General features: G+C 27.6%; 1 protein-coding gene across 4 annotated transcripts; it reads left to right on the top strand.

Moving 5' to 3' along the window:
* Window positions 1-852: 852 nt before the first annotated feature.
* Window positions 853-25,616, top strand: LOC145188813 (uncharacterized). 4 transcript variants are annotated; one of them, XM_090086977.1, is made up of 34 exons: window positions 853-1,238; window positions 1,499-1,630; window positions 2,010-2,075; window positions 4,460-4,484; window positions 4,822-4,907; window positions 5,106-5,185; window positions 5,329-5,506; window positions 5,597-5,649; window positions 6,303-6,348; window positions 6,438-6,533; window positions 6,810-6,876; window positions 6,964-7,077; window positions 7,900-7,993; window positions 8,871-8,910; window positions 9,110-10,021; window positions 10,349-10,519; window positions 10,593-10,721; window positions 12,626-12,739; window positions 13,017-13,166; window positions 13,909-13,945; window positions 14,071-14,116; window positions 14,266-15,109; window positions 15,233-15,460; window positions 15,850-15,958; window positions 16,799-16,851; window positions 18,672-18,735; window positions 18,810-18,867; window positions 19,058-19,100; window positions 19,242-19,336; window positions 20,537-20,627; window positions 20,709-20,767; window positions 23,090-23,168; window positions 24,380-24,445; window positions 25,145-25,616. In XM_090086977.1, the coding sequence occupies exons 1-34, from the start codon at window positions 1,152-1,154 to the stop codon at window positions 25,202-25,204; spliced, it is 4,572 nt and encodes a 1,523-aa protein (XP_089943103.1). In that variant the 5' UTR covers window positions 853-1,151; the 3' UTR covers window positions 25,205-25,616. The 4 variants fall into 4 exon arrangements, with proteins under 4 accessions (XP_089943103.1, XP_089943102.1, XP_089943104.1 ...); XM_090086976.1 differs by having other exon boundaries at window positions 8,871-8,934; XM_090086979.1 differs by lacking the exon at window positions 6,303-6,348 and having other exon boundaries at window positions 1,127-1,238; window positions 8,871-8,934.
* Window positions 25,617-26,090: the final 474 nt, after the last annotated feature.

Genomic DNA, 26,090 nt, shown 5'->3' with positions numbered 1-26,090 from the left:
CCATGTAAACTTCATATCTTCTCTCTTTTTTTTAAAAATAATCATCAAGTATTTCCAATTAGTCATTTTAATTTTTTTAACATATTTATTTACACTAATTGCAATTCTTTATAATTCGCTACTTATCTTTCACCCCTCTCCCGATCTCCCTGTTTTTATGATAGAGAATTTTATATTGTTTAACAATCATGCAAAAACACAGACCAAAAAATACAGGTCTCAAAACCAAAGTAAAGTGCTCTAATCTAAAGTTGAAAGAAGAAAAATATTTACAAATCGCTAATATTCGCTTTCGTGAGTAAATTTATTTAAAAGTTTTCCTTTTAAAGTATTAACAATCTGGTTTTTATTTTTTTCTAATGTAAATTTCGAATATGGAATGTTACGTTTGCAAAATAAAGTATATTCATAAATTGAAAAGTTATTGAAACTATAAAACAACTATAGTTCTTTATAGTAAAAATAAAATCCAAATTTGACATGCTTCAATTATCGATTTTTGGATCAGTCTAGGATAGACAACATAAGATCACGTACAATAGCAATTTTACTTTTCTGTTTTGTTTTTATCGATAATAATACTTGGGTACTCGTAAAATTATGAATAAAGACAATTTCTAGTGAGTATAAAATTAAGAGTCTTTATTGAGCTGAGAAAAACGAAAGCAGAGTTAGGCTTTGTATTTATAGTCGTGAGGATTAAGCAGTAATAATTCTATGAATAAAGCTGCAAAGAAAGTTCTTTTACTTTTTGAGGAAGTTGTTTTTTTCCTTGAAAATAAAATGAGCTGTGAATAACTCGTCTCTACGGATACAGTAGTAGACAAATATCTGTTGCCGAATTACGATGACACTTAAAGCGCGAAATTTAAATGATAAATCATGGAGGTTACCTTTTCGCATTTTTATTCGTTGCGTATTAGATAAATATTCAGAAAGTTGTAATACACCAGCCAGCAAAGTTGAAAGTCAAAACTTCTGATCGCCTAATTTTTATCTATTTACATTGATAATATAATCTTTTACAAAAGGGTTACATATTATAAGCCTATTAACAACTAGAGTTTTCTTTAATAAACGTGTTTCCTTGAGACAGTATACATATATAACTATGTATTCTTCTTTTAGAATATATTGAATTCCTTATAAGCATGAAAAACAAACTCTCAGAGCTTGCTGACATGAATCTTGGTGGATTTCGGGATGTTTTTATTGAATTGTGGAGAGTTTTAACACAAGTACATTTCTATTATGTTTGTCAGTCTGTGTATGTTTGTTTAAAAGCCACAGTAATCATTTTATAGAAGTTCATTTGTTAAAAATTGAAGATCTTTTACAATTTTCTATTCATTTATACACTCAGATACAAATAAAATGAATAAATCTTGATAGAAATCCAGTTTTAATTTCATAACATTGAGTTTTTGATGATAATTGATTGCCATTTGTCTAATATTATATAATTGATTTTACTTTGTATTATTTTGGTTGTCTTAAGGACCTTACTACAATTTCTTCTGAAAATATCAAAGCATGTTCAAAGATCATTATGAACCTTTCCAGTGTTGATAATGGAATACAAGCCATGCTGGATTTTAAAGACAAAGCAGTTTTGCTAAAGATTTTTGAGGTTTTTAAATTTTTTGATTATCTATACAAATTTTTAATTTTAGGAATCTTTTTATTTATTCATTTTTCACAAAATACCAAAGAAAAAAAAAATTAAAGTGTTTGAAAGTTTGATATTTTTTTTATTGACAACATACTATAACATTATTTTAACTAATAAAAAAGTTTATTTTTAAAAAACCTTAAAACCACTTTATAAGTTTTTTAATATCATTAACTCTCAATCATTCCCAAAATGGTAATTGCTTATTTTATACAGTGGATTTGCTTAAAAAAAGTTATGAGATGTAAATCTGTTACAGCACCATCTTTTTATAATCTAGCATACTTTAATCAAGGGTTGAAGTGGAAAACATTTAAGGAAAATTGTTTCTCTTTAGCTATTTTTTCAAGTAAAGAAGCTAATGAATATGGAAGCATTAGAAGATATTCTAGAGATTATTCATGTAAGTAAAACAGATCTTTGAAGCCAATTTATCAAGATAAAAGAAAAGAAAAAAAAAAAACTTTTTGTTTTTAACTAAAAGCTAAATAAATCTTATTTTTGATTAAAAACTTGCTCAAAAATTCTTTTTACTTTGTTTTAGTAATTGCTTATTTATCTACACATTTAAGACATCAATCAGCTACCTTAAATATATATTTTTGAATACATTAAATGTCTGTTGAATGGAAAAGTAAAGAGGTGAAAAAAACACTTGCATATTCTGAAAATGAAAGTGCTCGTAAAATATAATGCTGATTGTTGTTAACAAATGATAAAGCTGATTATGGTTGATTATAAGTAATAGTACATGATAAAGATTATTACTGTCATTAATACTATTGATGCGTTATGATAAAATGTCTCAATTTAAAGAGGTGAAAGCTGAGTGAAAGTTGTGTAAGAATAGATTATAGTTATTACACTTGTTCGCTGAATGCAATCAAGCAATTTAAATTTAAGTATTATACACATTGAATGTTTCATTTTAAGTTACAGAATTACAGCGTAGTAAAAAGTTATTTGAAAAGTTAAAACTTGTATCTTAAGAAACTTTATACTAAACCTTTTTATTTTTATTTTTTTTATTTTTTTAAAAGAAACACTTAAGTATCTCTTCTACCATTTTTAATTTAGTTGTTAGTTATAATTATTAGTAGTTGCTAGTTATATTTATTAAAGTAAAAAAAATTATGTGCAAAGTAACCTTGCTATCAGAAAACTTTTATATATTTAATGTAAGATTATGTAAAATAAGTATTGCTTGTATGCAACCATCTGAAGATAACTTTCATTTTTCAAATCTTTTTAAAGTGGATTTGAAAAGTAAATATTTTTAATGTCTTCAAAATTCTATTGTCCAGTTAAGTGTTCAGTTATGGGCATTTCTTATATTTACATTGTAACTATATGTGTAACATATTTTATTTATCATCAGGAAAATTGTTTATACCCCAATAAGTATTTAAATGAATAAAATTAAAAACAAAGACTATGCATTAGGTTTGCAGTTCGAATTGCTTAACTGCAGCTGATTTTTAAATCAATTTTTTTTCCTATTTTTAAAATACTTATTAATGATGATGAGTGACTTTCTAAACATATGGTAAATCTCTAGCAAATTAAAAATTCTGCGGTCATAAATGAAGGAGTTTTCATTTGATCAAAAAGGTTGAGCTATAAAGGTAGCTTCCAAAAAGTTTAAAATCTTAAAAAACCAATCTCATAGGTTTTTCTTTTCTTTTTTTTTAAATACTACTGTTTTATTAAGGGTATTGGGGTATGAATAAATAAAAAATAATAGTATAGATAAATAACCAAGTTGAACTACTCAGACTATTCTTTTTAACATATAACTATGATAATAAGCTGAAATAAAAATGACTATTATAAGCACCGTTTTCTTTTGCTCTCCCATCTACCATCAAATCATTTTGGCTGATCACATAAGCTGATACTACTTTGAGTGCTCACATCATACATCTTCATCTTCCCAATCAAAATATATCCTAAAAGAAATATGCCATGTTCTTATTACTGTTGTTATTTTCTTTCTTTTTCAGTAAGTGTAGATTTAGCAATAAGCAAAGGTTTTAAATGTTAAATACTTCTAAAATAGTTTTAATGTGAGACAGAGGTATAACTGTAATCATACATCTTTTCACTGCCATCAAAGTTTACAAACCAATATTTTGTAAATTTTGTAAATCAACATTTTGTAAACTTTATGAATCAAAGTTCAGTCTATTAACTGTCTCTTCAGTGTCATGAGCAGTAGCTTTTTAAACTAAAAGTGCACGTGTTTGCACTTCTATACTGGTTACACTCTGTTACTCTCTTGAAAAATTTAAAAATGATTAATGCAGATTCCTTAAGAAAATTATTCTGAAGTTAACTTAAACATGCATTAAATATATGAGAATTTTTTGGTATCAATGTTACTTTGTATATCTTAAGATCTTCTATTGTGAAATCTAAAATTAATTGTTAAACACAAAGTACCCTGATAGTAGAAATGCTTAAGCCTCAATAAATGTTTGTAAAAAATTGTTCTTTTCTGTACACTCCTATAAGAACATATTTAAAATGCTCCAAAAAAGTGCTAAAAATACAATGTAAACACCTTTTGCCTTCATGAAACTTTTATCAAAACTCATTGAGCAAATGTTAAAGTGTAAAACACTTGTCTTACTTTAATAGATGATCAACTCTTTTTAAAAAAGTGACTATTAAAATTGATGATTGGATGATGCAATTAGGAATATTTGTAAAATGTTGTAAATAAGAGGTGGAACTTAAAGAAATATTTTTAGTTCACATGTTAAACTTTTTTTTTTGTTCTTTTAGGTAGTTATGGAGACATTGGATGAAGGTAGCATTTTAAAATAAAGTTTACAGTGTGCACAAGACGTTTGTTCAATATTTTTACTATTTTTGGTTTTTTTTGTGGAGATGGCTCATGACCTGGCAGACTTAAGGGCATTATCAAAAATTGTCAATAAAATCTACAAAACATATAAGTGTTCTTTTTCAACCGCAATTAATAAATTCCCTTTTGTTTAGTTTTTTTGCCTACACTGTAAAATTGCATTTGAACTTAGCTGTTTTCTCTGCTAACCCTAGAATTAGTTTAATATAGTCATTTTAACTATTTTAAAGTATTCATTATGGATATTAAGTGAGTAAGATGTTTTTAACTATTATTTAAGGAATCAAAGTTAACTCAGAGCTAATATATTCCCTGATGGATATAGTGGTGCATCAATCAAAGTTTCATTTCAGTGTTCAAATAGAGGTATTATTATTAAAAAAAAAAAAAAAAAAGTTGGAAAAGTTCTCCTACTTTTTCCTCCTACTTTTAGAAATTCCTACTTACATCCTCCTACTTTTAGAAATTTTTCTTTTTTGAGTTGTTGGTTGTTTTGTTTTTTGTTCAACTTAAAAACTCCTTAACAAATTTCTACTAAATTCTAATCTTATGCTCTATGTATAGGCTGCAAAATTACTAAATCTTCTGCTAGAAAAATATCCTGATATTCACACAAGTTGCTCAGCCTCAAGAGAGCTTTTTATGTGAGTTAAAGATGGCTACCATTGATAAATTCATTCGCTGTATTAAATTGTTTGGTCAGAGATGAACTAGTGTATCTCTATTTTTGAAAGCTTTTTTCCATCAGGTATTTTCACATTTATAATATCCCTGTTTTATTTTTAAGAAAATCATTTGGCCTTTGCCTCACTAATGCTGGTGATTATGAGCTTCAAGCTTCAATAATAGAAGCCATTTTTCGAATGGTTACTATTGATGAGCGGTTAAACATTGTAAAGTTGTGGTTTGAAGAGCAACAACTGCAGAATGCATTGATTGCAATTCGAAATGAGGAGTTTGAAATGGTAGATTTGTAATTTTCATGCAAGAAATATTTGTTAAATTATTTTAAAATAGTATTTGTTTACATTTAAAAGTAATTTCTTTTTTGTAAGGACTGCCGTAGATTCCTGAATTACTTTAACAACTTTGATGCTTCCACACAAAAGTGAGTGAAAAAAACTTATATTTTCTTTTACACTTTAACTACAATTGCACATTGCTATGTCAGAAAACTGTTTTTAAAGATAAATTTAGTTTATCCTGATTAACATTTATTCCATGTTTTAATGGCATAGAACAAAAATTCTTTGTTTTTTGGAAATTAATAATTTAAATTTATCTTCAAAATTATATCCACTAAAAAAATTCAAATTTCTTTGAATTATCTTCACCTTCAACCTAAAACATGTTTTCTTATTATGACTGCGCTAAATTCGATCAGTTCAAAACTAAATTGTTCCAAGAGAAATGGAACAGATAAACAAAAAAACAAAAACAAAAACAAAAAACACTGAGGAGAGCATGCTTGTCTAATGTCATGTTGTTATTTGAATAAGTGTATGTTGAGGATTTTGTTTAAACAGAGAAATAGTTTAGAGTGGATTTATAGCAGAGGAGTAGTTCAGAGTTGATCTGGAGTTAAGAGGAGTCTGAATTGATATAAAACAGTGGAGAAGTGACATCAAATAGGAAGAATTCATAACTGTAGTGGAGTCTGAGAAGAATTTAATATTTTATCATAACAGAAAAAGTGTGTACATGAGTTATTTATGTAGGTTTCAAAAGTTTTAATAAAGAATAGTGTCGATTTGTATTTAGAGTATTTTCATTCCCTGTGCAGTGTGTTTCACTTGGCAGATATCAGGTTGTTCAATTACTTATAGTCTATTTGTTTAGTTAGATGAACATGACCTTGAGTTCATTTGACTATAAATTCAAATTAACTTTTTTTAGTTAAATAAACCAATTGACTTTCAAATTAGCGAGTTTTGGTTAGATTTCAATATTGGAAGCAAATCAATTTCAACCTATGTTCAAGATGGCTCCACAGTAAGCAACACGTTTTTTTTTTGTTTTTTTTTATTCTGATGGTTTTTTTTTATAATCTCAGTAAGATCTTAATACAACACTCTTTAAATAATTTTGTCATCTCCTAAAATATTGGACAAAGTAAGGATTCACCGGATAATAACTAAAGAGAGATTTAATGTTGAGCTCTGTTTTCCGTGAGAATTGTTTTTAAAATCTTAAGGGTGTTGTTTGTTCTTCAAATTAAATACTGCATGTAATTCACAACTCATTTTTGTAATTCTCTTGAATTCACAGCATAAAGATAGCGATTGGGAAATGGTGGTCATCAAAAAAGAAATCATCAAAGATTTTCGTGTTAATGGTAAAGATTTTTTTTTAAAACCTAAGAAAAATTAAAGAAAATTAATAATTGGTAAACCAACTTCTAATGAAATCTTTTACTTTTTAGTGAGTGATGAGAAAATCATCTTAATTATAAAGTTAACAGAACCTTCATACACACTTGTCCCATTTTGTCCTGAATCTTCTGAATACTATGTCAAAATTATATTTGCAAATCAAGGTACTCTTTTTTAAACAAATTTTGAATCAAAAAATTTCCCATCAAAAAAATAAGAATCTCACTTTTAGAAAACCCAATTAGATTATAATTTAGAAGATTTGTTTTATATCTATTTTATGTTCCCTTTACAACATTTTAGTCTAACAGTAGAAAAGACTCATAGCATTAGGGTACTTGAGGATTATAAATGAAGTTTTAAAACATAGCTTTTAAAATTATTTTCAAACATTTATGCAAGCAATTTATGTAATTTGATTTCCTTACACTATTAATCTCCTCTATCTTCTTAACAAATGTGATGTCCATTCAAACAGCAAAATTTTAACCCTCTCTCCAGCACATTATGATCAAACTACCAAAGGAAAAACTTCTCTTGAGCTGCTATTATTCGTCAAAATAAAAAATGAAAGATATGAAATACATATTTCAAAGCACCTAATGTTGCGGATAAGTTTTACAACCAAAACATTTATCAGCAAATCATTTGTTGCAAATATGCAACACAAACAGGAAAAGGGTTAAGTAATCTTAGAAGATAAAACTTTTTTATTCAAAGTAGCATCGTTTTTTGAAAAAGACTTTTTTTTAACTTAAATTTATTTAATACATTTTTGTCTATCCATTTTTAATTTAAGTTTTCTTTTTATTTAAGCACTTTTTATTTAAGCTTATATTTCTCAGAAACTATATTGTCATGTTTGTCAGTCAATATATTGTCATGTTTGTCAGTCAATATATTGTCATGTTTGCAAGTTTTGATCAAAAAGTAAATTGAAATATTTAATAAATCTCTTTAAACATATATACATATATAACATATAGATAAAGTTATAATTGCTGTACAACAGCTGCTTGGAGAAATCAAATTTGTTAATGTTCCAGTTGCAGCAAGCCCAAGTAATTCATCAATTCAATGGTAAGTAAATCTCTAGTATCTTGTTGTTGTTTTTTTGCCAAAAAAAAAAAAACTATTATCTTTCTTCAATTTGATACTATGACTACCAAATTGTTAAATAACCTATAATGTTGTGGCTTGCAAGACCTGAAAAAGTTTTGCAAGCAACAACTTTATTAAGGTTATTTGAAGTAATAAGTTTCTTGAAAGGTTTTTTGATCTCTGCAAATTAGTCTTTGGCTGTAAGCAAGTTAGAGGCTGTTTTCATAAGCTAGTTACTTGATAATGATAATGATTAAATATGAGAACATGCAGAAAAGATGCAAAGAAGTAAAGTTATGAAACCAATACAACCTTTGTAGTAATGGAAAGCGACAAAGGAATTGATTATTTATGATATTGTAAAAAAAAAAAAAAATTCAAAAAAGAATGAAAATATTTTAACAATGTATTGAGTTATAATATGTGATTCATTATTTAGAATAAGAAATGTGTGTGTAATAATAAGAATGTGACTTAGCCTCAAAGTTATCTTAGAAACAAGTTAAGGTCTACAAATCCATCCAAGTTGAATTCAAGTTTGTCAACTTCTCTCCTTTAGTTGAGGCATGCAGGTTCCTAAGTGATGATTTAAATGGGGCAGAATTCTCTGTGTGACAAACTTTTATGTAAAAGTGTTTTTTGTTATGACATTTCTATGCAGTTTTAATATTATATTTAATTTGTTCTGATGGTTTTGAAATGAAATTGGAATTTTGAAATAATTTGTCTTAAATAATTTTGTTTTGTCTTAAATATTATTTGCTATTTTATGTTAAGAAGTTTTTGATATTTTTACATCAAATTTTAATTCAATTTTTTCTGTGTGCTATATGATGTTAAGTGTCTCATTTTATAGGTGTCGCAGTTCATCTGCTATATCTCCACTAAATGTACAGGTTCGCACTGTTCCAAAAGAAAAGGTGTTTTGTAAAATAATTTACATTTTCAGATTTCAAGGTTTCATGTTATTTTTTTATTTTCATAATATCATCATCATGGTGGATAAATATTTATGATGTGATCGTTGTACACATTTATTTATCTTACTAGGTAGTTTATGATGTGATCGTTGTACACATTTATTTATCGTACTAGGTAGTTTCAAATGGAACTTCATCAAATTCTGATATTCAAAAAAATGAAAGCAAAAATATAAAAAAATGCTACATTAGTCCGCAATCAATTACAGTTAAGAACAGTTGTGAGAGAATAGAGGGGGAAAAAAATGGGGTAAATGAGGATACCAAAGAAATAAAGCAGTATAATATGTATGAGAGTATAATAAATAAAGATACAGGAAGAATAAAAGAGAGTGAGGTTTTTAAGAGGGTTAAAAAAGAAAAAAAGATTGAAGTAAATGAGAAAGAAATGAAAGATAATACCACGATAATAAATGAGACCCAAGAAATAAAGAAGAATAAAGGGAAGAAAAAGACTTTTGAAAATAAAAATGTTAAGGAGGCAATTTTGAGTTCTACAAAAATAAAAAAGAACAAAGAAGATAAAAAAGCTGTTGAATCCAACAAAATCTCTCAAGAAGTAATTGAGAGTACTAATGAATTAAACGAGAATACTAATGATGTAGCAGATAATATTAAGAATATTGTAGCTAGAGTGCCTCCATTAAAGACCAATAAGGTGACCCAAGCTAATAATCATTCTAAATCATCAATAGAGAAAAGTTTGATGAAAAATTTAGCAGTTGCTGTAGAGTTAAATTGTGTGAATAATGTTGATGGTGAAAATTTAAAAAATGTGAAAGTTAAACAAAAAAATAAGAAAACAAGTGGCAATCAATCTAAATTAAGTAGCAGTTTATCTAACATATCAAATAATAAACTTGATAGCAGTGCATATAGTCCTCAGATGCAACCTGATATTAGTACTTCACAGCTACAAGACAAAAATTTAAGTGGAGTTGACAAACATTATTTAGAGCATGATGTAGATTTCAAGATTTCAGAATCTTTTGAAAAGGCAAAGTTTGATGATTCAAAACTTAAAAAGGTAGCCATTTTGATCCTCACTTCGAATTTACATATTGCTAAAAGTAATTAGATCATGAAGTTTATGAAATACAAATTTAACAATAAATTGCAACAGCACCTATTTTAGTTGATAATATTAATGTAGATAATTATATTTTACATAAATTTATTTATGACACACAAGTTTTGTGATAAAATTATATGATTGAACTTATTAATATAGCTCAATATGATAGTATAAATGTAATACATTTATAACTTTTGAAAAAAAATCTTGTTCCTGTTTTGCTAAATATGAATCTCTGAAAACCTCTATTTATATTAGATACTTTATTGTATATTGCAGTGCAAGAAACTTCTTCAGACAAAACAAGCTTTCTTTCAAGATTCTCCTGATGAAAGTTATGTAGCACCACCTATATCTATGCCGCACATAAGGTCTGCTGAGAACAAAAAGAAGAGAGGTGTAACAAGTGAAATTTGCAAAACTTCTGCAGAATTTGATTTTTCAGACAAGGTCTGGGTTTTACAGTTTAGCATGCTGTGAATTAAAAAATTTTTTAATCTGTTAACTATAGTAAATCTTTTAGGTCTGCCCTTTGGAATCAGAAGGGAAAAAGAAAGTTTTTATCAAAAAGGAAAACAAAAAAAAAGAAGAGAGAGTTGATATGGATGCAATTGAGGGAGATAAACGCAGTGTTAAAGGAGATAAAAAAAAAGTATATTTTTCAAAATTTCCTAAATATTAATCATTTCAAAATGTGCAAATGTAAATATGCTGGAATATCTTCAGTAAATTAATACAAAATATTTTTAAAAATTTATTTTATTAAGATTCAAATGTAAATAATTTTGTTAAACTAAATATCCGTTAAAGTCTTTTGCTGATTTCTAAGCTATTTAAAGATTTTATTACTATTAGCCAATTTTTCATTATGACTTGAAAAAACCTCTCAAAAATGCCTCAAGCAACAGGAACAACAAGTTGTTTGTAATGTTTTTCTTTTGATTTGCTTTTTCAACAGTTGTTGTCATTGTCCTAGTCTTGTTGACTTCTTTTGGTTTCTTGAGTGGTCTAATAAAGTCAATGCTAAATTAAACTCTTCCATTAAAGTTGTCCACAAAAGATAACAGTCAATCTTTATTTTCAGTGTGCTCTACCACACATTTAAATTTTTTCCATTTAGCTTTATATTTAAAATAAATTGCCTCTCCATATGATGCTCTCCACATGATGGGCCACAATTGTAATATTCAACGAATGGCTAAACGTGGCACTGCAGAAAGAATGAAGAGTTTCCATTTACTTGGGTAGATTTAATTTAGGAAAAAGCAACTTAAAATTCTTTAGTTTTGTTTCAACAAAACTAAAGGATTTTAAGTTTTTTTAAGTTTAAAATAAACAGACAGGTGTCTTTTTTTTTTTTTTTTTGTAATTTTTTAATTGTAATTAATTGGCTAAATTCACATACTTGATGGACTGATTCACACTGTTTTGCTGGAATATATTTTGCTAGATAAAGTATTTCTAAAAACTGAAATTTATAAAAAACTTTATTTGTAATTTAAAAGTGTTTCAAATTTTAAAGTGTTTTTATGAGTTTAAAAGAATTATTGTAAAATGTTAAAAATGAACTTTTGTGTTGACCCGAATTTCATGATCAGAAAATATGATGCCAGATGGAAACATTTCGTTAAAATAAAGTAAAAGTTAAGATGGTGATCTAAAAGTAAATATAGTTTATATCAAAATATACATGATAAAAATTCATTTTGGAAATTATATTCTCAACCCTTTCAAATATCCAGTGAGATATATTGTTTTTTATTGTAAAAATGTTTTCTTCTATTGGGAGATTTTTTCTGTGGATTTACAAATTCTTTTTCCTTAAAATTGTTTGATCTAAACTTATACAAATTCTATATTAAAGCCTTAATTTGCTTGGTCATCCCAAAAGCAAAATAAACAAGGTTATCTAGTATAATCACTTTATAGACCTTGTAACAGTGAAAAAACGTGTAAGCAAGTTATCTTTCCATCAATGTAACAGAATGAACACTTTTAATATCTGACCTTTATATTATGCATCTATTTACTGCTTCATCTAGCAAATGTCTAAGTTGTAAAAAATTACATTCACTGTGCTATAGCACCAACATCAACAGACAGTTTGAAAGATTACTGCATTTGCATGAATCTTCTGAATGGTTTTTGTTCATTGATTTTTATCAATGCAAAGTTTAAACATTTTGTTATTGCATAACAGAAATAAAAAAAAAAGTTAAGTTTTGTAAATGACATAAAAAAACACTCTCATCTGTATTTATCTAATTTGAAAAAATCCTAAAAGATATTATTTTTTTATATAAAATATTTTTGTTGACTTATTTTAGGATTAGTGTTTCTAAGCATATATATAAACATACATTTGCATATTTTGTTTGTATACAATCATTTTACTAATACTAAATAATTGTATATTTAATTCATTAAAATTAATTCATTCGTTTAAATTTTATTTTTGTATTTAAATTTATGTTTTATTTATTATGTTTTAAAATTTTAAGTTAAAGTTTTTAGTTAATAAAAATTTTTTTTATCAATAATTTCTTTTCTCTGTAGGAATCTAAAGAAACTTTAGATAAAGTTGCTATGACAGATGGAAGATCTTTGAATCGTCCTAGCCGTGCATGTAAAGATAAAACAAAAGTGTATAAAGAGCCCCCAAGTGATGTGGTAAGGAGCTACATTCAAAATTTTCTAAAAACTTTGTTTTTTCACTCTTTTTCTTTTTAGTTTAATTTTTTGGATCTGTTTTTAAAATAATTTTTTGCATTTAAATTTTTTTAATAATAAATCAAATATTGAAAGCATGCTTTACTTTTTGAAGTCTCTTGCATCTTTTTTTTTTTTTTTTTTTTTGAAGTCTCTTGTGATCTCTACATTTTTGATCTGTCAAAGGGTCAATAAAAATGAAATAAAGCAGGTTTGCAACTTTTTTTCTTCTGTTTAGGAAACCCCAGATATACTAAATAAGCAAATATCAAACAAGTCACAGTTAAACAAATCTGTTTCTTTTGTTTCTCTTGTGGATGAAAGAGCATACTTTGAAGTGAAAGATAAGTTCAAAGAAAGTGTAGAGGATGCAGAGGAGATTCTTAGTGTAAGTAATTTTATTTGTTACTGTTGTTATTATTATTCTTAGTAATATTTATCATTATTATTGTTCTTGGTATTAATACTATTGTTATTATTCTTAGTGTTTTTACTGTTATTATTACTATTATTATTGTTTTTATTATTATTATTATTATTATTATTATTATTATTATTATTATTATTATTATTATTATTATTATTATTATTATTATTATTATTATTATTATTATTATTATTATTATTATTATTGTTATTACTATTATCACTATTATTATTAGTAGTAGTATTGTTATTGCTTTCTTTTTCATTGTTAGTTATAATTTTTGCTTTTTTTTAAACATTTTTTTTACAAAGAGTTTTCTTGTTTTATTCTTAAAAATGCAAAGTTCTTTAAAAATTGTTTTTGATTCTTCTAAATATATTTGATATTTCAAATGTTTATGTTTGTGGTTTGATTGGTTAAGAATGGGAAGAATAAAGAATATTTTAAAGTTTAAGGAAAAAGCTCAAAGCATTAGAAACTAATTTTAGGTTTAGCTAGTATGGTAATGAGGTCAGAAACAGAATAACTGTATGACAAACTAACTACTCAATTTGTTATACAAATATTTTGTATCTGAAGTCACTACCATAAAATTTAAAAATGTTATAAATCAAAACTGAGTTAAATTTGACTACTAATAGTAAATTTTAAAAGAAAAAAATCCAGCAAAATGTTCAGTACATGATGATTTTTTTGTTTTCAGAAAAACAATCAAAAAAGTAAAGTGGAAGAAAAAAAAAGTAAACTTTTAAGTTTGTCTTTGGATTTCTGCAATTTAACAAAGTTATTTGTAAAATTTTAAATTTCAACTATTTATTTTTGGTTTATACAAATTTAACAAAGTTTTTGACTGTCCTTTCTAAAGGTTCTGAAAATAATCAAGTACAGAAAAAACGAAAAAGAACTTCAAGGTATTGCATTGTCAATTTTAAAATTCTTCTATAGATACAGTTAAGAAAAACAAACTTTAAATAAATTCAACTTTTGAATAAGTAAAGCTAGGATTATATCTGTATCTAACACATCTAACATTACCTCTATTTATAACATTAATCTTCAGCTTTTGTGGAGCAGAATCAAGCCGACAATCATTAAATTCTACAAAAGATTTTTTTAAGAAGATGAAAAAAGGATTTGAAAAGTTACACACAAATTTGTTTGATTTTGAGGAAAGTGATACAAACGAATGTTTGTCACAAGAACCTTGGTGGAAGAAGAAAAATCAAAATACTCGTGTGAAGAAGCAGTACAAGCTTAAGCGCAAGCAAAATGTTCAAACAGTGAGTCTTTCATCTTCAGACAGTTCACCAGAAATAGTTCCAAAAAATAAAAAGAATACTAAAGATATCAAAATGATAAGTCAAGTACCAAAAGTTTGTTTACAAAAACAAAACAACAAAAAGAAACATATTATGAAAGGAAAAGATATTGAAAAAAATGAAATTAAAAAAAGAGAAAAAAAAGTTCAGAAAGTCAAAGTAGATTGTCCTAAAGTGACAAATATGCTTGAAATCTCTGATTTCTCTGAAAGTTCAAGTCAAGATTCCTCAAAATCTTTACAAGATATGAAACATAGTTTTTTAAGTTTATCAAAGAACGGAGAACCTAAAACCCACAGTATACCTCAAACCATCATTTACAACAAAACAACAGAAAAAATCATTTCTGCTCCTGAAAAGCAGCTAATATTTTCACCTGAAAAGCAACTTATGTTTTCACCTGAAACTCAGCTTATGTTTTCCCCTGCAAAACTTACAGAACAATCTCCATTGGCAAGTACTGATAATTATATTCAATTCACAGATGAGACACCTGTTGGGGTTTCTGTTGAGCCAAAAAAAAAATGGCTGAATGACCTTAATCACGTTTTTAATAAAATTGAAGCAGTTGCAAACCAATTCTCGGTATTTATTTACTTCATTCATAGATATTTTTTTCTTAATAAATTGTGTGAATCACAGCCATTTACTCTAAAAATAATAGCAAACATTTTTGTATCATAATGACTGTTGTGTCATATTGTACAGATTAAAAAGAAACTTTGGAAAAGTCCTGTTGTGGCTGTCAATGATGACTTTATCGAGGGCAACATTGAAGAACAGAGAATGTCATGTATGCAGAAAAATAAAACAAGGTTTAAAAGAAAAACTTCACCTGTCAAAAATTTACCTGTCACATGTTTGACTCTTGATTCCAAAGAAGAAGTTGAAGACGAGAATTTGGAGACAGTCAATAATTTTGCTGTTTTTTGTAAGGTAAATGCAAACATTCAGAAAAGTTTTTCTATTTTTCTTTTACCCAAGAAAAAATTGGAAAATTTAAAAAATATCTTGTTGATAATATTTGCTACCAGCTCTTTTGAACAACTTACTAAAGTTACATAGTTACTTAAAAATATCCCTCATCACTTACAAAGGTACACAAAATTTCTTTTTCTTGCTAAATGATTTGAATTTTATTATAATATTTCCATGACTTTAGTTACAAAAACATCAAAAGAATTTTTTTACTATACTACGTTTCAACTTATATTGAAAATTTTTTAAATATAAGTCTTATTCACTTATAAGGTAGATTAGAAGTTACATTTTTATGTTTTTGTGTAGATATAAATATGTTAAGAATTTTTGATCTTATTACATAGAGTATTCTGGAGAGATCAAGCAGCAAAATGCCATCTAAAAATTGTTTTGATAACACACAAACAAAATTCCTTGTGAATAAAATGAAAAAAGAAGTCTCAAATGTGCCAGGTATTTAAAAAAAATTGTTTTGAGTTTTTTCAAATTTTTATTTTATTCTTAATTTATCACAAATGGCTTTAAGCATTCTTTTTTTGCTCGTGGTCTTTTGTGTCTGGTTTTCCCTAATTTTTTCTAATTTTCCCTAATTTTTTCTAATTTTTTTTTTTAAATTGGGTATTTGAATTTTGATATCATCTAATATAGGAGGTTCTGTTGTTTGTCACTCTTGCCAAATATTATGTAAAAAGAAACTTTTTGGTTGAAGAATGGCCTTTCTTTTATCAATGCCTGAGTTTTTCCATTTCTTAAATATTTGCTTTATGATTTTCTCAGAAAAGAAATGTCTTTTTAAATGAGAAAACTCATTCAAATGAATGAGTAATGAATACCTAAGTATATTGGATCACTACTTGGGGTATGAAAAATTTGATTTTGCTTGCAAATTTCAAATCAAATTTGAATGCAAGTATACAAATCAAATTTAATTTTTTTGTTTTAACAGAAGTTTGTCTTTTTATCACCTTTGGTAATATTTAAATGAAATTTAAAATTGTAATTTTTAGTTTATTTTATAATTTTATTAATTTGCAAGTCTTGAAAGATTTATGTTAAAAGAATTCTGCATAACTTATGAAAATGGTTTGTTAAAATTATTACTAGTTGTTTTTCAGTCAAATCTCTGCTTTTAAAGTAACAGCAGTTGATTTTGCTGTAAAATGGGAGAATTTTTTTATTTAAAATTTCTCTGTAATGATGAAGATAATCAAATATATATCATTATAAATTACTTTAATCTTTATGCAAATCTTTTCTTCAGGAATTTTAAATGTTGATCATTAATTATTTTAGCTGAGGAATGTAGTCCCTACTGCTCACCAGATATAAATATCTCACAGAAAAAGGTATTTTAGTTTAAATTTGTTGATTTTATACTCTTTTCCTATAATCATACTTTTTTATACTATGTATACACATTCACACACACACACACACACACACACACACACACACACACACACACACACACACACACACACACACACACACACACACACACACACACACACACACACACACACACACATATGTATATATATATATATACATATACACACACACACGTGTGTGTGTGTGTATGTAGCATTTTTCATCACCTTTCCATGTTAAACAGCACATAATGAAAATGATAAACCAGCAAGATTGCATTCATGACTTATCATTCAGATACAATCTTTTTTTCTAATAGCCTCTTTGTAATGAACACAGAAAATGTATAACATTAGTACAATTAAAAATAACTCCAGCTACTAAGCCTTTATGAATACGATAAATACAAATATTTTAAATTGGTTATCAAGTACAGATGTAAATCCTATGGAAAATTTATCAAAACATTGATTGAAAGCTTCTAAGCAAAAAACGTTCAAATAAGTAACCACTTTTCAATATTATTCAAGATGCTTGGAAAATTAACAAGCTTGATGTCTTGGTTTGCTTTCTGTGATTTAACCTCTCATTAATTAAAGTGGTTTAATCTCTTAATAATAGCATAAAAATTGATTGGTAAAAATTTCATGAATTTAGTTCCATTTGTTGCAGAGTTATTAAACATAAAACAGATAGAAGCAAAAATAATCCATTAAAGCTAAATTCTGAAATAGAATTTTAATGACAGGTTTTTAATGTCAGTATGAAAGTAAAGAGTTTAAAGATGATTTAAGTACAAAAGGGTGACAGAACAAGAGGAGGTGAGTAGAGATGAGTTTGTTGTTGATGAACCAAAAGTGTATTTATTCAAAAGTGTATTTGTAATGACAAAGATCACTTTTTAATAACCTGGTGCTTGCTTAATAAGAAAATCTTTAATGAAGCTGGTTCTTTAACACCATCTGCAGTACTTTCGTAAAGAAGTACTCTCTGGCTGAGGATCTCATAAGATTATAAAAGAGCTTCATACCAAAATAAAATGTTTTGAATTAGGATAGAAAACATACCTGATCTTACTATTGCCAACCAGGTAAACCAGTCAGTTATTGACACCATTGAATAATGGTTCTGCTAAATTGTTAAGAGTGCCAACATTAAGTTTTGAGTCTAGTCATGTCATCATCATCATCATCATCATCATCATCATCATCATCATCATCATCATCATCATCATCATCATCATCATCATCATCATCATCATCATCATCATCGTCGTTGTTGTCGTCATCATCATCATCGTCAGCTGTTCATAAATTATTATACAAATAAAAAGCAAATCATTTGTAGTTGGTATGTGCTTTGATATGATGGCCAGAAGTGCTTACAGATTAAATGGAGACTGTGTATTCATCATCTGCTCTTTTAATGATACTCAACTAATTTAATGGCTAAAAAATTATGATAGTAGTTTGTAATATTTGTAAATACATAAAACATTTAAAACCCTGTTTTTATATTCAAAAGTTTTGAGGGAACCCCTAAAAATCACTTTTTTAGAAGCTATTAAGCTACTATATGTGTGTATGTATGTATGTATGTATGTATGTATGTATGTATGTATGTATGTATGTATGTATGTATGTATGTATGTATGTATGTATGTATGTATGTATGTATGTATGTATGTATGTATGTATGTATGTATGTATGTATATGTATGTATGTATGTATGTATGTATGTATGTATGTATGTATGTATGTATGTGGTTTAATATTAATATTGTTACAACCACAGGAACAAAAGTTTACTCAAGAGAATAAGAATACTTTATCTGCTTCTTCATTAGAAATTAGTTCAGGTTGGTATTTTAATTTTGTGGCTATAATGACTATTTGTTGCAATCAAAATTTGATTATTATTTACATATTTTAGATGACATTTTAAGCCCTCCTGATTGTAAAAGGCCTTTTATTTACAGCAAAAGTGTTGGGTAAGTAATCATGTGTACTTTTTATCCTCCTAATGTCTGATAAAGAGAGAATTTGTGTGTGTTGTTTGTGTGTGTTTACACACACACACACACACACACACACATACACACACACAGAAACAACTAAGTTATTAAAATTGACATGACTTGTTTAAATTTTTTACCTCTGGTTTATTTTTTGAATTAATAGTTATAAAGATAATAAAACTGCTTCAGAGAAGATGGCAGTGATGGTAAATTCTATTTTTTATTTTTTTTATTATATTTTTTTTATTTGTTTGTTTGTTTTTGTTGAATTATATAGTCAAGATTTTTTCTGATACAAAATAAGTATGGTAAGAAATGAAGTTTGAAAAATATTTATGTATGTTTAGAATGAAAACTTATCAGTTGACAAATTTATTTGTAAAGTAGCAAAAGTCGCAGAGAGGAAGCTTGATTCCTATTTGGAAGAGTGCTACGAAAACAGGTGAGTTTTTATTCTTGAATAAATCTTAGTTGGAATAAAAAGTTGGAATAAAACATTTTCAATGAAAGTTTTTTATGTTATTTTAATCTTAAGAACTCCTAAGTAAATCACCGAAATCATTGTTTAAAGGTGCTACTAATATTAATTTATTGGCGTGTGCATCTTCATGCGCATCTTTAACTTCTGTAAGAATCAAGCAAAAGTTTCTTATATTGGTGAAAAAAACTTTTTTATTTTTTTTAATGTTTAGATTTAAGTTAATTTATTATTATTAATTTTTATGCTATGCTTTGTTACTATTTTGACATTTTAATTTTATACCTTTTTTTACATTTTAATTTTATACTAGTTTGACATTTTTATTTTATAGTATTTTTACATTGTTTTCCTAATGAAAAAAAAGATTATTCAAGAAGAAATTACAAAGAACTTCATTATAGAATGTAATTCTGTAGGGTGTTCCCTTTATTCTATTCTCAAATTCAAATCCCTGTCCCTATTTATTAGTGAATTGAACCTAGTAATATTTGTGTACAGACAAATACCATTTTTTGATGACACTGTGGAAAAAATTCTTCCTAAGTGAGACACTGAATTTCTGTTTCCACAAAGCTTTGTGTCATGATTATGAAAGTTTATAAAAAGCTGTACAAAAATACTATATTAGGGCTTTTAAGTAATTAAATTTGTATTCAAATTTCCGTCAGCCGTGTGAGACTTTTCATCTAAATCATTATTGTGGTACTCTGAAGAGGTATCAGAAATATTCTCTGCGCCAACATCTAAAGGGGGTGTATAGCTCTTCCGGTTTCCCTTTACTCGTTCGCTTTCGCCAATTATCTCAACAAAATTGGTGTAAAACAAATTAAATTTGAATACAAAACGCCACACCGGTGGAATATCCACAAATAACACAACTGAAATGGATAAGAACAATACTAACACCTCGCCTTAAGTTTTAAGTAAGTTAAGGTTTTAACTGAGAAGATCATAACTATATTACAAATGAAATGATTTAGGAATCTTTTCTTTTATTTAAGATTCCTTTTTGAAGAGTCTTTTATGAAGAATCTTTTAATTGCATTTTTAAAATACTTTAAAGTTTAAAAAGGTTAATTTTAAAAAAGGGAAGTAATAAAAATCATTTTCTGTGTCCAGATAATGGATTTGACAGTCACTCCTTTTTTTTTTTTTTTTTAGACAAAACTCTTTGAATTCTTTCTCTGAGTTATGTTCAAAGGAGTTAAATGATTGGTATTTTGCATCTCAGACAAAAAGTAATCAAATTAAGGTAAGTGCATCTATTTTCATTTCAATATGTATTTAATTCCTATTAAGTTTTGTGTTATTTTTAAATATTTTGTATTCTAAGAAAACTTTAAAGCAACTGCAATTAATTATGACAGAACACCTGCTGGATGAAAAAAAACAGTAAAATTTGTTTTTTATTTTATTTTTTTTTTTTTTAATTTAGGTTTTTTAATTTTACTACTTGTAAATAAAAATCTGAAATAAGATCTCTGGTAAGTTAGTATTTAGGATAAATTTACATGGGGCTTCTCATTTACTATCATTTATTATCATTTATTAGGGTTTGTACAGGATCTAAAAAACCTAGAATACAATTGACCGAGTTCACCCTGCTAGCACACAACGTTGAAAAAACGTTGAAATAACGTTGATCGACGTTGATCAACGTTGTTTCAACGTTATGTGCTTGCTGGGCAGTAATTCTTAAAATAATTAAAAAGTCAGGATATTCTATTTAAAATCTTTTTTAGTCTGGGAATTTTTTGCTAGATATTCTGTATAAACCTTATTTAACAGTTCAAATGCAAAAATTTAATAATAGTTAAGCTTTCTCTCGCTGAATTTTACATAAGTTTTAGTTTTTTTTTGTTGGTTAAAAAGAGAGACTAGTTTTCCTTCTCTACTTAACAGATAGAGTTGTTTTAACCTGAAGATTTGCATCCTGGTAGTATCTCTAATAAATCTACAGGATTTATCTAATAAATCTACAGGATTTATCTAATAAATCTACAGGATTTATCTAATAAATCTACAGGATTTCGTGATGTTGCAATTTTTTGCAAAAATTTCAACATCACGAAAATACTGTATAAATAGTAATAATTCAACTCAAGAAATAAAAAAAATTAATAGAGCGATAACAATAACAATAAACGAAAAAATCACAACAAATGCTCCATATACATGCTTTAGAAAACTTTCGACAATGGTCGCGAATTGTTCGACCGTTATCTCGTCCTAGGTACTGCTCAGAGACATTTTGAGTGCTTCCGCGGTGGCGTAACGTGTTCCCGTGATTTTTTCTTCCAGGGTGGATCAGATGTCCATCGGGTTGAAATTCGGAGAATTAGGCGGCCAAACCTCTTTGCCCCAAAAACCGGAAAACAGCTTCTCGCAGACGGTGATTGTCGAATTGACAGAATGCGCCGATGCCCAGTCCTGCTGAAGCACGAAATCTTCTGGGCCGAAATACTCTTTCGCCCAGGGGTCCAGTACGTCGTGGAGAACTCGCTGCTAGTAGTTGGCGGCAAAATAGACGCGAGCGATCTTGTAACTCGAAGACCCAGTTTCTCCTTGACGATGTGACGGACGCTTTTCTAATCGACACCGAGATCTTTAGCCATCTTGCGCATTGACGTCTCGGGTTTCCGACGAATTCGACATCGCATCTTGTTGATGCACTCCAAAGTGGTCTCTGTTTGGAAGGCCACTTCGAGGACGGTCACAGTCCCTCCCGTGTCCTTGTAATGTTTTTCGACGTTGCGTATGGTTCGCTGCTTGAACCCGATCGTTTGAACAATGTCAACCGTCCGCACCTCGTCATGTGCAACTCCACGATTGTAACACGTTAATTTTCACGATCCATAATGTAATCGCAGCTAAAAATTAACAAATTAATAATACTTTTCTGGATCAAAATTTCACGTAGAATCTAATTAGATCAAAATGAGTGACTAAAAAACATATCAATACCAAAAACAGAAAAGTACAAATTGGCAGAACTTTTTCCTCACCCTGTACCTTACATTTTAAATTGCAGTTCAGCATTCCGAAGTCCACTATTACAGGTTTACAAGTAGGAATTAACATAGTAAAATTTTATATTATTAAACTGTTTGAGACCCTGTAGTCTTGAATAATTTTTAATTTGTTTACACGCTAAAAAATATTTAGTCAAAGTACATGAATTACTTTTTGTCATACAACTCCATGTGAAGTTTCAGGTCAAAATCAAAAGTTTTTTATATAAGGTGTTTAATCTATCTCTTACATCTAAACTTTGTTTGTCTAAATCTTTATGTTAAAACGCATGCCCAATATCAAACAATTTACTGCAGGTATGTTTCACTAAAGAGTAAAACATAAAATAATAATTTGTCTTTAGTGAAAACTTTATCTGTTGGAATTAAAAACATCTTGAGGTTGTAAATTCCCAAGATATTCTAGAATTCACCTCTCGACTGGTATCTATTATTATCAATATAAGTTCTAAAAAATTTTTAATTTTTTAGAATTTAGCTGACTTGCATTTGGACAACTTAATTCAAAACCCTCCTCTTCCCACTCTTCCCACCCCACTCTTCCCACCCCACTCTCCCCATCCCTTTTTTCTCCTTCATTCCCCTCCCCTTTTATCTCCACCTCCTTTATTCCCACCTCCTTTATTCCCATTTATACTTACATCCTATGATGTCACTTTTTTAATTCGGAGATTATGTTTAGTATTAAGCATTTAAACCAGATGCATCACAATTATGTCGAAGAGCAACAAAACATCATCAAAGACGATCGACTCAATAAGGTTAGTACTTAAAGTAAGGTTAGTACTTAAAATTTAGCTCTGAAATATTGCCGTTTAAAATGTTCTAACATTTACTAGAATGGATTATTGAAATTGATTATTGAATTCATTATAGTAAATACTGTTGTCAAATTTAATCTTGTATTTACTAGATTAAATTAAATTTTTAAAGTTTTTGTTTAAATCGTTTTTACAACGATAAAGTATATAGCATTTGTGGTCAGTCTAATTGACCTCAAGAGCAGAACAAAACTTGAGAATAGCAAAGAATTGTGAACAGCAACATTTTTCAAGAGATATCCATTAACTCCATAATTAAAAGCAAAAAATTCAATGAATAATAGTGTTATCTTCAGTTGTTTCAGAAAATTTACTTTAAGTCAAACTTCCGAAAATCCAACATAATCATCATTTTGTGCAACAGAAGAATTTGATCTTCCTGGAGATTAAATAGCTCCACCTCAAATTTAGATATCTTCAACCTTTGATGTTTGATGTTGAATTAGATAACCGTTACTGGTGACATTAACTAAAAAAAAAATTCATAAGGCCAACAGCTTATTTAAATATATGCAAGTCCTAAAGCCTCTTTACAATATTTTCTGGTAAACTGCGTAACTTTTCCCCGTATGATTTAAGTTTATGATCGTTTTGCTGAACATTAAGATTAGAACTAATCTCTACTTAAATATTAAGATTAGAACTAATCTCTATTTAAACATTAAGATTAGTACTAATCTCTATTTAAAGAATAATTCTAGGCTCTTAAAATGGTCTAACTAAAATCGGAGATAATTTTTTCTTTTCACTAAAGAAGCAAATTTAGGGTTTGTAGATGTTGCATTATTAAAAGCATAAAGCATCTGATTTAAAAAATCTTTCGTAAAGGATTAGAAATCCTTTCTTCTCCGTAAAAATGAAATAGTTGATTCTGATTTTTCAACAAATCTTTTAAACTGTCTTTCTTCTGAGAGCCGCAGTTTAACCATCTTTGGTTTATAATGAGGTTGTCTCAGTCGATACCAATGCAACAATGTGGTTTAGTGTTATACTGAAGCTATAATTCAAAATTCTTTTCATCCTTTTACGATCTTTGTGCAACATGATAATTTATGATAATTTATTTCGTTTGGAGTAAATGATGCTTATTTATAGAAGTATTGGTATTCTATATAAAAGTAATTGTATTCGGTATGCATTTTTTTTTTCAGTCAAACATGCTGTCCCAACTACATCTAGAAATTCGTTCAATAAAATTACAAATGTCTAACTCTGCGGTAAGCTCAACTCTAATATTTATCTACTAATATCATCCTGGTCTGTTTGCCTAAAATATCTCTTGCACTCAATTCTATAAACTTAATTAGCCGGGTAATTTAACTTGTTAATAAGCTAAACTGGTCTTTCAAGGTAAAAACTAATTTTATTAAGCTTTTCTGCTACCCAGGCCGTAAAATATTGACCTGAAAAATTTACCTGAGAAAGAGTTGGATATATTTGTAATTAATGAGGTAATCAATTTTTGAAAACGTTTTTCACCTAAAAATTTTTGTTTTGAGTTCTATGTTTTATGATGAGCTAGAAACGAAAAAACGAAAAGAAATAGTTTTTCCTTTTAAAAGACATTTTTTCTGCCACAAGAAAAAAATTTGACTATAGAAAATTTCTGTTAGAAAACTTTTTTTTTTTTTTCTCCGCCTAGTGAAATTATTTAGCGCCGATTCTATCTTTATTTTGCAACTTTGAAAACCTATGGATTGAGAATCGAAAAAAAAGAAAATGATGGTGGACAAATTTACCACAGAAATTTCATTCAAATTCCAGTGATAAATCTTTTTATAAAAATGAATTCTACTCGAATGAAATTTACATTGATTCCAAAACCATATCTGGTTAAATTACCCGGGTAATGCAAAGCCTTAGAGAATTAGATATTAATATCGACTGGTTTTCTAAAAGTTTTGGTTTTATTTTAGAGAGAAACTCAAATAACAAGTTTCCGGCGATCTTTGGAAATGATGCTAAATAACGTGTGATTCAAACCATTTTGATCTGGCAGAACAATATTTTTGCACTTTTTCGTTTGATCATTTTGTGCGGGAAATGACATATTAATGTAAAGATTAATCTCTGTTGCTATGTTCAATACACAAATTTTTTTCGCATCAAATTTCGTTTCAGTTGAAATTTTCTCCTTTCTCTTACGTTCTCATCGAGATGTTGGGTTTTTAAGTTTTTATTGATTCCTGGTGTAGAAACGTATCTTTCTTTTTTTTTTTTTTTTTTTTTGCCTTAGTTTTCTTTTATACAAATAAAAAAAAATTAAAAAAAAAAAAAATAGGGAAAGTTTCTTTATTGACAAAAAAAAAACATTTTACGATCTTCATAAATCTTTCCATAAGTAGTAACTTTTAATTTGTTTTAGCTTATTAACAGGTTTCTGAAAAACAAGTTGTTGTTTTTGTGTGTGTGTGTGTACAAGTATAGAAAATCTAAGTGTTCATGTCAAACTAACTTGTTATAGTATGAGGCAAATTCCCCAATGTTTTTTTTTCTATAAAAAATAAGTTTGGTGGTTTGCTTTTTTTAGGAGTGCGTTCTGCAGTCTCTTATTTCGCTATTTGTTTTTGATATCTTCTTGTCGTTGTGCATTTCGATATATAGTCAGTCTGACAGGTTAAGTTACCGTATAAAGCTTTATATACGACATTTGAATTTCCTAGATAATGCACAACTATATATTGATTACTTATCATATGAACTGTCAGTTACAAGGTTTGTTTTGTAAAGGTTAATTTTACGTTGTAATAAGCTCAAGTTAAGGAAACAATGTTGCTGTTTATAAATTGCTGCAACCTACTGGAAATTCTATCTAAAAAGCCGAAAGAAGCAGAAATGGGTTAAATTAAGGTTACAGGTAAA

This window comes from Hydra viridissima, unplaced genomic scaffold, assembly GCF_058129835.1.
Source record: "Hydra viridissima isolate aposymbiotic clone 2 unplaced genomic scaffold, HvirCarnegie_v1 scaffold_5, whole genome shotgun sequence".
NCBI classification, from domain to species: Eukaryota; Metazoa; Cnidaria; class Hydrozoa; order Anthoathecata; family Hydridae; genus Hydra; species Hydra viridissima.
The sequence above is the reverse complement of the archived record's forward strand: the minus strand, read 5'-3'. Positions and strand labels throughout refer to the sequence as shown.